Source organism: Phyllobates terribilis, unplaced genomic scaffold (assembly GCF_046119375.1).
Source record: "Phyllobates terribilis strain yellow unplaced genomic scaffold, ASM4611937v1 Scaffold_5__5_contigs__length_657084704, whole genome shotgun sequence".
Classification (NCBI taxonomy): Eukaryota; Metazoa; Chordata; class Amphibia; order Anura; family Dendrobatidae; genus Phyllobates; species Phyllobates terribilis.
The window spans coordinates 251,620,808-251,633,429 of NW_027362765.1; the positions used below are offsets into that span (position 1 = coordinate 251,620,808).

Below are 12,622 nucleotides of genomic sequence, written 5' to 3' on the forward strand. Positions count from 1 at the left end.
ACAATTTCCCCTTTCCCATACACCTTTCCCCCATTGCTTGCTTTTAAGAGTGACCCCAGGGTATGGGCCCGGGAGCCGGCCACCGCGACATCCCCCAAAACCAACGGCAAGGCCCGGGCGCCGAGTAGTCATCCCTATCCTCTGGGCGCGTCACATGCACCTGATAGTGAGATCACTTTCGTGCTTGCTGCGTTCCTCCCTTGACTGACAGCCGGCTGTGCATCAGTGCACAGCCGGCTGTCAAAGTGCTGGGGCGTGCTTACCACTGCTGCTCTCACTGCTGTGACCAGTGACTGTAATTGCTCCGGGCACGCCTGCATCACTGAAAGTGGTTCCTGGGAGAAATAAAGTTTATTTTGTCCCAGTTGCTGTACTTTCAGTACAGTGGCTAGGCACCTTTCTAATGCTAATAACCTGCAGATTAACCCTCTATCTGCAGGTAAATAGTTATCTGACCTGACAGGTTCCCTTTAAATTTCAGAGTGTTATTCTGGCTTCACAGCAGTTTGTATCGTGTAAGGCCACATTCACACGTCCAGTATTTGGTCAGTATTTTATAGCGGAATTTGTGAACCAATACCAAGAGTGAGTGATAAATGCAGAAGTGGTGACGTGTTTCTATTATACTTTTCCTCTGATTGTTCCTCTCCTTGTTTTGGCTTACAAATACTGATGTAAAATACTGACCAAATACTGAATGTATGAACGTGGCCTAAATGTAATATATATCTCGAGCAATCCACAAAAATTGCCGAACATATATCACATTCACTTCATAGAAAGTGGACCTGTGTGCTCTGAAATGCCAGGGCTGAATTTCAGTCCCAGCCGGACCCTGCCCCCATTATCTGAATGCAAGGAAGTGTGTGAACTTGTACTAATTGTGCAGTAACACTTTGTCATCTCTGCTCCGTCCTGTTTTCCAGCAAAGGGTTAGAAATGTTCCGACTCCATATCTGGCTTCATGGCTTGATCATAAATGCTGGATCCTGATTCCCAAGAAAATCTCATTAACCCAAGATTGTGAAAGAAACGCACAAAACACTTTTATTGGATGTTAAATTGACCGAATTTTATTACAAATCACATTATTATCATTTCATTCAGTGTCTGAAATTTAGCATCAGCCAATTGCTATGAAAAGGACACTGAAAATGGCAAACCTCCGACTCACGAAGAATCATCCTTCAGCACTCAGGAGAGGAAAACCCCCTGTGGAGGAAACCTCTAGGGAACCATGGCTGGAGGACTGCCCTTCCCTTGGGCTTAGAAGGTTAATACCAATAAGTAACAGCAAATTGTATCATATTTACAGTGAGACATAATATACATCCACTATAGATATAATAGCAGTGACGTCACACAGGTTACACATTACATCAGTAGAAAACAGACAGTAATGGAGAAGGTCAAAGCCGGTGCCTGTGCGAACACCATATGGAGAAGCCTAATGCGACGTCTCCAGGCCGTACACATAAAGGTGAAGGCGGCTCGTACCGGATGAGAGGGAGATTTGACTGCAACATCTGTCACCCCATTGATCGCTAGGGCTAGTTTGATCTGGCTGGCTAGGCGGTATGGCTGATCTGGCTGGCTAGGCGGTATCCCCTTCCTCCCTTATAGATTGTGGAGTGATGAAGCTCCAGGTCTCCAGACACATCAAGTACGGCACCTCATACGGCTGAATGACCTGTGGTTCTGGAATCTTCTTTTACATCTATGCTATATGTGTTTATGACTTCAGCACAGTTGCCGTAGTTACCACAGGTGTTTATTACTGGTACTTCATTGGCTAGAAAGTCCCTCTCAGGGTTCCAAAGAATTAACCCTTGAATGACTGGCATTGTGCCTTTCTCCAGAAGCCTGTAAAATAAACTTGTCACATATTTTAAAGTTGCCCTAAGTATAATTAGTGAGCGCATCTACAGATTTGATGTATAACAAACACAATAATTCCCTTAAGCCAGGAGTGGGTAATTATTTTTCCCAAGGGGCCACATGAGAGACCATGACTGTTGTGGATGCCGAACCAATAGGCTGAAACTAATTCTGCTCAATATTAATATAAATATATTAATTCTAATTATTTTATATTAATTGTATCTCTTAATATTGAGCAGAGTTAAGTATACTGACATCCCCTATATACCATATGAGCCCCCATACAGCCTCACTATATAAAGCCTCCCTATATACAGCATCAGCCACCACACAGCCTCCCCATATACAGCGTCAGCCCCCACACAGCCTCCCCATATACAGCGTGGACCCAGATAGCCTCCCTATATACAGAGTGTGAGCCCCACACAGCCTCACTATATACAGTGTGAACCTTCAATGTAGTCAGATAGAGAAGTCGAAAGCCAAACCAGGATGAGTGTTTACCATGACACAATACAGCATACACAGCAGAGGAATGGCATGGATGGGTGTCATCCACAAAGGAAGCCACTCCTAAAGCCGAGGCACAAAAAAGCCATCTTCCAAGTTGCTAGGGCCCATGCTGAAAAATATGGCTACAGGTCTTTTGACCCAAAATTGACAACCCCATAAGCATATATGAGGCTGTAAAGTTCAGGTCAGGAGAGCTGCGGCCGGTTGGTGAATAACTGTCTGTACTCGGCCTGTGACATATAGATGTGCTGCTGCTTTCTGTCTCTCTTCCTCCGGATATATGTGATACGTCCGGTGAGTTGCGTGAAGCCAGCGCTGATTGGCTACAGGGATCTCATGACGTAACACTGGTACACAATCCGAGTGCTGACACCGCTGGAACAGCGCCGGAAATGGAGTAGAATGTAAAAGTTTTATTATTTTTTTAAAAGGGGAAAACATTTGGATTGAGAAGAGGTTGTCCTAAGAGTGGACAACCCCGTTAAAGTGGTTATCCAACACGTTTAAGCAAGTGGTGTAACAAGTAAAGCAAAATTTGACACGATCTGTCAGTGTTTCACGATTTGGATTGAGGACATTTATTGCATGTGGGCTGGTGAATTTTGTGTGCCAGAGCTGCTTTTTTAGTCCCACTCCGGTCTTGTCTATGGGTGTGTGGAAATCATCAGACTGCACTCGGATGACATCTGAGTGCAGTTCGATTTCTGTGGACTCACAGAATGGAGAAGATGAAGAAATTTTGTGTTCCATCTTGTCCTCACAGTGTTCTTCAGTTCTTTCATCCGAGATCATCGGATCACACTAAACTCGCACTTGGATGAAACTCATAGCAGAGTTTGATCCAAGCGTCACTTACATAATCGATCCAATACTCTCTCATGAGACAATTGACGCTCATATGAGTGAGTCCTAGTGGAAGCGATCTTCAGTTAAAGAAAATTTGCAATAAAAAAATCTGCAGCACATATGCAATGTGTGAACATAACCTAAGGAAAAGTAAAGGGATTGCCCTCTTTTAGAAAAGTTTATGCCATATTATACTTTAGTCATTAAAAAGCAGTACTACTAACCCTCACCATGTCCATCATTGACTCTCCATCGTTGCCCCGATCTCCGTTATTTGGCTGCAGTGATGTAATAATAACACAATACAAGGATGCCTAAAGAGATGTGCTTCTGGAGGTGTTAGATAGAAATATATATATATATATATATATATATATATATATATATATATATATATATAAAATATTGTACCAACCAGAATAAAGGACCAGTATAAGCGAAAAGGACAGTCAGAAAAGCATAACGAGAAATAAGGGGAAAAAGAGGAACCGACCATAAAGTCCAAAATACCAGATGTAGTGAATAATATATTTATTGGTAACAGGTGACAATAATGTATAGCAGATCAAATACAATAATTAAAAACATCTAAAAAACAGGGGCGCGTATCCGGATGGTGTGCAAAATTCATGTGGGAGGATATTAATATACATAAAGTGCACAGTATTGCAGTATATATAAATATAATAAATAGTATATGTAAGTGCTAATGCTTTAAAGGTTCCCCTAAATTATGTGTAACATATATAATATAAAGATGAATTTTTTGCAGTTATTGATTATTGCAGGTTTTTTCTTCCCCCTCTTTAACATACTTATGTGCAATACATATTGTGCCATCGCACATATGCGAGGATACTGATATTGATTTACTTTATATTATATATGTTACACATAATTTAGGGGAACCTTTAAAGCATTAGCAATTACATATACTATTTATTATATTTATATATACTGCAATACTGTGCACTTTATGTATATTAATATCCTCCCACATGAATTTTGCACACCATCCGGATACGCGCCCCTGTTTTTTAGATGTTTTTAATTATTGTATTTGATCTGCTATGCATTATTGTCACCTGTTACCAATAAATATATTATTCACTACATCTGGTATTTTGCAGTGATGTAATCAGATTGACATTTGCTGCAATCACTGAGCTTAGCGACTCAGCTTGTGCTGCTGAACACAGTGATTGGCTGCAATGCTGTCAACACTGCAGCCAAACAACAAAGAAAGGGGCAACAACCGACCCTGAACCCGAGAAGGGTAAGTAGTACTCAGTTTGCTTTTTTTATCACTATCACAGCATGTGGCACAATGTTTTTTAAAAGAGGACAACCCCTTTAATTCTCGTGTTAATCTAATGACATCTGGAGCATTCAATGATGTATCTGCACTGGTTTGAGTAGAGTGAATTTTCAACTTTTCATACTACTTTTAAAAACGCCAGATCAATAAATGACAGCAAAATGGAAAAGAAAGAACTTCAAATGTTTACACCATGTAAAAATTTGACAGTTTCTGTAAATCTATAGGAAAACTAGTCACTTCAATGAAACGATGCTCCCGTTATCAGACATACAGAAAATAACGAAAAAGGAGCAAAACGAGTAAAAAAGGAGCAAAAGCTTGACAAATGTCATCCAATCTAAAAAAAAAAAATTATAGTTTTAGTACATCTGCTCCTATATGTCTAACAGTACACCATTCATAGAATAAATAACTTTATGAGAAAAAAAAAATATTAGTCCAGTGTTATCCGTAATAGTAATTTTTTGAAATCTGAAGTGTCTTAAATTACTCTAAACTGTATTAACATCTTAATAGAACAAAACTTTTGCACTTTAAAATCATCACAATGAGCAAAATCAATGCTAGAGAATGTATAGACAGCACACAAGGGACTGGAAATTGATGCAGACTTATCAGAAGCTTCTCGCTGCTAAGTATAAAGGCTCTTTCCTTCTTTAACTGCAGACTGCTAGAATCGCTGGAACAATGTGGCTGCTGGTCTTGTATCTATTGGCCGGTATGTATATTGCTTTTTATGTTCTGTTTAGTTTTAATAGTTGAAATACTTTCTATTTGATAGCATGGATGAGCAAGTGAATGTAAAATAAGCACCTGACAATTTATTTCATTTTTTCCTTGTTATACTCCATCACCTAAACACATTTTTAATTTTTCAATGTAGTCATGTGAGGACTTATTTTGTTGTAATAATGCTGATTTGGAGTATGTAAAGTTTATCGATTTAACTTTCCTTATTGGAGGGGGTGCAAGAATAACAGCAATTCTGGGAGGGGTTTGTTTTTGGGGGAAATACCAAATTTATGATATGTGTGTGTATATCTATATATCTATATTTATATAGATTGCTAGATAGATATTATGCATGTGCATGTATATTATTTTTGCTTAATAAAAATACTAAAAACCTAAAATAAAAAAAGCAATTCGTTTTTTTGGGTCTCCATCTGACAGCCATAACTTTTTCATTTTTCTGCAGACAGAGCTGTGTGTGGGCTTGTTTTTATAGGTTTCATTTTGGCTACATAGAACTTTTTTAGTCCCTTATTAGTTGTTTTTTTTCTTTGACTCTGTTCATTCTATGGAAATGCTGATATCACTTATGTGTCCATCATTCCCATACAATGAATGGGGTAAAAAGAAAACCCCCGAGGCCTCATTCAGACGTCCATGTTGCACATCTCTTTTTTACACAGATAGAACACGTACCCATTATAATCAATGGAGATTCACATGTCGGTATTTTTTCACAGATCGTGTGTCCATGCAAAACTTATGGAGACATATCCATTTTTTTCCGGTATCGCGAATGAAAAGGGCCAATACAAGTCTAAGGGTCCATGAAAAAACACATACAGCACACGGATGGCATCCCTGTACTGTTCATATTTAACATTGCAAAGTATAGAGAAGCTTTGTCATTTATTTATCCATCTGTGAAAATTACTGATGGTAAAAACGGACACATGGATAACACACTGATGGTAAAAACGGAAACATGGAAGACACACTGATGGTAAAAACAGACATACAGATGACACACTAATGGTAAAAACGGACACACGGATGACACACTAATGGTAAAAACGGACACACGGACGACACACTAATGGTAAAAACAGACACACGGACGACACACTAATGGTAAAAACAGACACACGGATGACACACTAATGGTAAAAACGGACACACGGACGACACACTAATGGTAAAAACAGACACACGGACGACACACTAATGGTAAAAACAGACACACGGACGACACACTAATGGTAAAAACAGACACACGGACGACACACTAATGGTAAAAACAGACACACGGATGACACACTAATGGTAAAAACGGACACACGGATGACACACTAATGGTAAAAACGGACACACGGATGACACACTAATGGTAAAAACAGACATACGGATGACACACTAATGGTAAAAAAGGACACACGGATGACACACTAATGGTAAAAACGGAAACACGGATGACACACTAATGGTAAATTGTTACTAGATTTAAGCTTTGACTGAGCACTCCACCCCCATGCCGCAGGTGGTTTTAATTGCATCAGGATCTTACTTTCCCACACATAAGCAGACAGATGTCCCTTAAAGAGGTATTCAATTTGGTAGGTCCTGACATCGAGAAACGCCTTATCGCGGCTGTCAGGTACACATGAATTGGCCAATTTATGCGCTAAGATTTCTCATTTATTTCTAGATTCTGCAGCAATAATGCTATTCATATTTCATACTTCATATTCACATACTTAGCGTTACAGAGTGCTACTTTGTTTTTCACACTAATGGTAAAAACGGACACACGGATGACACACTAATGGTAAAAACAGACATACGGGTGACACACTAAAGGTAAAAATGGACACACGGATGACACACTAATGGTAAAAACAGACACACGGATGACACACTAATGGTAAAAACAGACACACGGATGACACACTAATGGTAAAAACAGACATACGGGTGACACACTAAAGGTAAAAATGGACACACGGATGACACACTAATGGTAAAAACAAACATAGGGGTGACACACTAATGGTAAAAACGGACACACGGATGACACACTAATGGTAAAAACAGACATACGGGTGACACACTAAAGGTAAAAATGGACACACGGATGACACACTAATGGTAAAAACAGACACACGGATGACACACTAAAGGTAAAAATGGAAACACGGATGACACACTCATGGTAAAAACAGACATAGGGGTGACACACTAATGGTAAAAAAGGACACACGGATGACACACTAATGGTAAAAACAGACATACGGGTGACACACTAATGGTAAAAAAGGACACACGGATGACACACTAATGGTAAAAACAGACATACGGGTGACACGCTGTTGGTAAAAACTGACTCAGAGACCAAACATTGATGATACACTGGGCCAAAACACTGATGCCATTTTTTCACATAAGTGTTTAAACATGGATGTGTGAATGAGATCTTATAAAGAGTGGAATAAAAAGCAATCAAAAACTTGCATGTAACCTAATATGATACCAGTATAAAAGTTAACTTCTACTACAAAAAAACAAGCCCACACAAACCTCTGTCTATACAAAAGTATATGACTCTTGGAGACACCCAAAAAAAATTTTTCTAGGTTTATTTTTTTTATTAAGCAAAAATAATAAAATAAAAATATGTCTTTTTTTCCCAGCGGTTTCACACTTTGAGACTTGAGCATGTTTGAATCTGATCTCTCTACAATGCTTCAAGTATCACTTCAGCTGTTTTTGTTTCCTTTTCACCGGCAGAGTGGTATCGCTAATGCATGTTCCCTGCCACTAGTAAAATTCTTATCAATTGCCATCTTCTTCTTCTTGATACCACTCCAGTCAGTCTTCTGCAGGTTGTAACCTGCTCCGGTGCTTGCTGTGTGGACCAGAAATCACTTTTCAAAGTAGGTCTATGTTAGCCAGAATGAGGCCAGAACGAGGCTCTCATGGACTTACACGGAGAGCTTGTGACCCGTACCTCTGGCTTCGCTCAGTCAGGAGATGCGGTCATGAGATGGTGGATTGAGACCGGAGCGGCACTGTGAAGAGCTGAAGACAGCAGCTGGTATTTTACTAAGGGCAGGAAACAGTTATTAGTCATACCACTCCAGGGGTGAAATAAAGAAATGCCAGAGTGATGCTTTCAGTATTGCAGTGTACTGTACCTGTCGTGTGTGCAGAGCAGGATGTCAGTCAAGGAGCAGGGATACTGATTATAGTGTGCTCAGATGAAAGGAAGCAAGTGGCTGCAGGAAGAATATAATGAATTTTCTCCCTGCAGTTGCACTTCTATTAGAATGCTGCACGCGTTTAAAACGGTAATTACCTGCACTATTGCTGCAGGTAAATACAGGGGTTCTCTACAAAGTCCGACACTAAGCACTAATTGGATAGGGTAATATATTTCTAGGATAAATAACACAGGAAAGGCGCAAATTCTTTTTAACACCTCTATGATTTTCATAGCTGTGGTTAAAGGGGTTGTCCAGTACTTAGATATTTATGACACCTGGCACAGATCAGCTGTTTGCAGCTCCCACATTGGCTGGGTGCTGATAGTGTAGGGACTTAGAACAGCACCTCTGTGTAGACTATAGTGCTGCAGCTCAACTCGCATTGAAGGGAATGAGAATAGCTGATTGTTGGGTTGCCAGGTGTAAGACCCCATCGATTTGGATAGTACTCTTTCTTACAACTGGACAACCCGATCTGGTATTGATGACCTATCCTGAGGATAGGTTATCTATATCTAAGTACTATTATTATTTATTATTATAGCGCCATTTATTCCATGGCGCGTTACATGTGAAAAAGGGGGTATACATAGCGAAAACAATTACAATAATCTTGAACAATACAAGTCAGCGACTGGTACAGGAGGAGCGAGGACCCTGCCCGCGAGGGCTAACAATCTACATGGGAAGGGATGGAGTGAAGCACTAGACAATCCCTTTAATATAAATATAATTTTCAGTTATTGTTCTGACTAAGCTGAGCAGCCTGAGAATAGTAGTATTTGTTGCATACATTAGTACTAATTTGTCTGCTCATAAGCATTGCACATTTTTGTGGTAGTAAAAAATGTGGTCCTCTATGTTTAACCTACAGTATTGTCTAAAATGTATGAAAAGTATGGGACAACACACACAACTGTTATGCACTACATTGCTCATGCAATCCATTCTCTCCCTTTTTCATCTGCCCTTCTAGATCACCTCCCTGGTACATTGCTAAATCAGACATGCAAGCATTATGATGTGGTCGAGTATCTCAATATCACAGAACGTGAACATCTGCTTTTAATGACTATGCCAAAAAATGACTGGACAAAGCCATTGATTGTCACAGTGGATACAGTGTTTGTCTCCATCTTGGCTGTGGTGAGAGCATGTTCTAGGGCAGGGTCCTCAACCTGTAGCTCGGGAGCCACTTGGGTCTTGCTGGCTCATGATGTGCAGCTCGCTGCTGTCTGCCAGCTTGGTGCATGAGCACCAGGTCTAGCAGCAGCTATGAAGAAAAGGTCTCCAGATGGTGATTTCTGTGAGTAACCCAGCACAAAAGAGCAGATCTGAATGCACATTTACTGGCCTTGGGGTTGGGGAGATAAATTAAGGAAAGGGGTAATCTAGACATAGGATGAGACGGCCAGATATTTGGGTTGCTTTAAGCTGGATGCGATAACGTGGAGGGAGTGCTTGATTCAAGAATACCGAATAAGGGTTAGGTGGGAACCACTAGATGCAAGTATACTGCCTCAGTGTGATTTCTATGGGGAAGCTTTGGCTGTCATTATACCCATAATGGGGGCTCTGGGTGTCACAGCTGTGGGGGAGGCAGAAACTGGATGTCTCTACTTGGGGGGCTCTGGATGCAACTCACAACCCTCTCTCAGAGCTGCATGTGGCTGTTGAGGTAACAAAGTTTGGGGATCACTGTTCTAGTGAATAACATGAATAGAGGAGCAATTCCCAAGCAGGCTGCAGAGAAGAAATTGTATGATAGTTGTGGGTTTAACCCAAAATCACTGTATTTATATGTCACCGGATTATTGTTTCCTACCAGAGACAAGCATACAAAGCAACATACCGTATATATATTCCAGAAAGACAGCAGCACTGCCTAAATGGGTGCAAATTTCCCCCAAGAAAACTGGCAAAGCTTCCTATCAAAGATATAAAAATCCCCCAAAAAAGGCAGCACTTCCAAAATAGTTAAAAAGTAATGATCCTTTATACACCAGCACCAGTTATGTTTCATCTCTCTCTATGGAGCCTTTCTTAAGCAGTCTTCATTCTTCTCGGAAAGACGTGTGCCGCAGCATGCGCAGTTAGGTTTTAGGCTCTGTCCGCAGTAGGGCAGAGTAGAGTGAGCCGGCGATGTCCCTGTGCAAGCATGAGATTTCGTTCAGCTATGTGGATGACGCAGGACACATCATCCACATCAATCACAGCGAGAGGACGGCGTTTACCAAGAAAGAGGAGGGACAGGCGCCACTGCAATGGCTCCAATCGGATCGGACTGTCTGAACTTGCACACCTCACTGGAGCACTTCAAGAGGCTTTTTGGGGGGATAGTCAGCACATAATATACAACTTGTTGGAATGCAGGACAGGCGCTGAGGGAGGTGGTGGTAATGTTCATACTTAAAAAAAACTGATGACAGGTACCCTTTAAATTAGGACCAAAAACTCTAGCTGTTAACAGTTTCATTAAAATAAATGATATAGCAAAACAAATGCAGAAAAATAGAATGAGAAAAAGGGAATAGGAATAAAGAATTAAGCACGTACATGAAAAATTAATAACGGTATCATCCGTGTTTGGCATCAGTGTGTCATCAGTGTGTCCGTTTTTACCATCGGTGTCATCAATGTTTTTCACAGATGGATAAAGAAAGAAATGACAAAGCTTCTCCTATACTTTGCAATCTTAAACACAGAATAACCTAAATAAATGGGAAGTCAAACACTCATATATAATTCAAAAAACAAACGTTATTAGAATAAAACAGATAAAACCAATAAAATAAAGGGAGAGTAGACATCAGAAATCCCTTTCACTCCAGAACCTCATTATATACAAAATGTCATGATAATAATATTGCTATGCAAAAAAGCATCTACTCTAGCAAAGAGTATCTATCAAAAGCACAAAGGGCACATAAGAAATGTACAGAATCAGTGCAAGTGCATATAAATCCTAATGATCCAAGTGGACCAGGAATTGACCCAATTTTAATGGAAGTTATGCAGTAGGTGTAATGCCCATAAAGTATTACATATATCATAATCAGATCACTATACATTATAAAGTGCAAGTGCATATAAAGATGGTCAAAGTTGCCCAAAAATAACAGATGCATACCAGAAATAATGAAAATAATAGATATACTGGTGCAAAAAGCTTACTGAGTCCAGTGGATGTTTCTCACAAACCAAAGGCCAATCTGTGCAGGCTCAGATTGACCCCCCACAAGGTTCAAAACAGCTTCAAAGTCCAAAGAATTCCAAGGCACCAAAAGAAATTCTTATTGGGATAAAAAATAACTTTTATTCTATCTTTAAAATTATATGATGATTCTGGGTAGAAAAAAAGATAGGGAAGGGAGAGGGGAGCGCTACCTGAGGGCAGTAAATAAAGTAAAATTAGGAGAGTGAAATCTACAACTTGTAAACGCTCAATTGGGGTGGTTGTACTTTTACAGGTACAACACTAGCAAAAATTCTGGGATCATAGGGACCTCCACCAACGGTCTGCCGTGGTTGCGTGTCTGTCCTAGCCTGACAGTGGCCTCCACATGGATAGTAGTAGGAAGATAAACCGGTGGCGCTCCCATGGTAAAAGAGAGATTCCCCGTTGTGAAACACGATAAAGTTCAGTTTGTTTGTGCACAGATCAAAGAGATCAGCCACAAGATATAACAAACAGATTATTTTACTGTAAAATAAAATCCATTGAGATTGCGATAAAAAAGACGCACAATGCGTTTCTGCTATACAAGCCTTCGTCGGGGGCATAAGAGACCCTAATGCAAAAAAATATAATCTGTTTGTTATATCTTGTGGCTGATCTCTTTGATCTGGGCACAAACAAACTGAACTTTATCGTGTTTCACAACGGGGAATCTGTCCTTTTCCATACGGGAGCGCCTCCGGTTCATCTTCCTACTTAAAATTATATGGCAATGGTTACAAAAAGTCATGTTAGGGCATGGACACGCAGCTGTATAACTCATGCGATGGTCACATCGCACTGAACGGACTGGCCGGCACCTCTCCTGACCTGAGCATGACAGCATGATGG

At 40.3% G+C, this 12,622-nt stretch overlaps 1 protein-coding gene across 1 annotated transcript in view; it reads left to right on the top strand.

The window, feature by feature from the left end:
- Positions 1–5,233: 5,233 nt before the first annotated feature.
- LOC141271099 (5-hydroxytryptamine receptor 3A-like) overlaps positions 5,234–12,622 on the top strand; it is a 57,175-nt gene continuing 49,786 nt past the window's right edge. The window contains exons 1-2 of the mRNA XM_073681201.1: positions 5,234–5,279; positions 9,530–9,699. Coding sequence (XP_073537302.1) covers positions 5,249–5,279; positions 9,530–9,699 — 201 coding nt within the window. The 5' untranslated portion in view covers positions 5,234–5,248. The remainder of the gene's footprint in view (positions 5,280–9,529; positions 9,700–12,622) is intronic.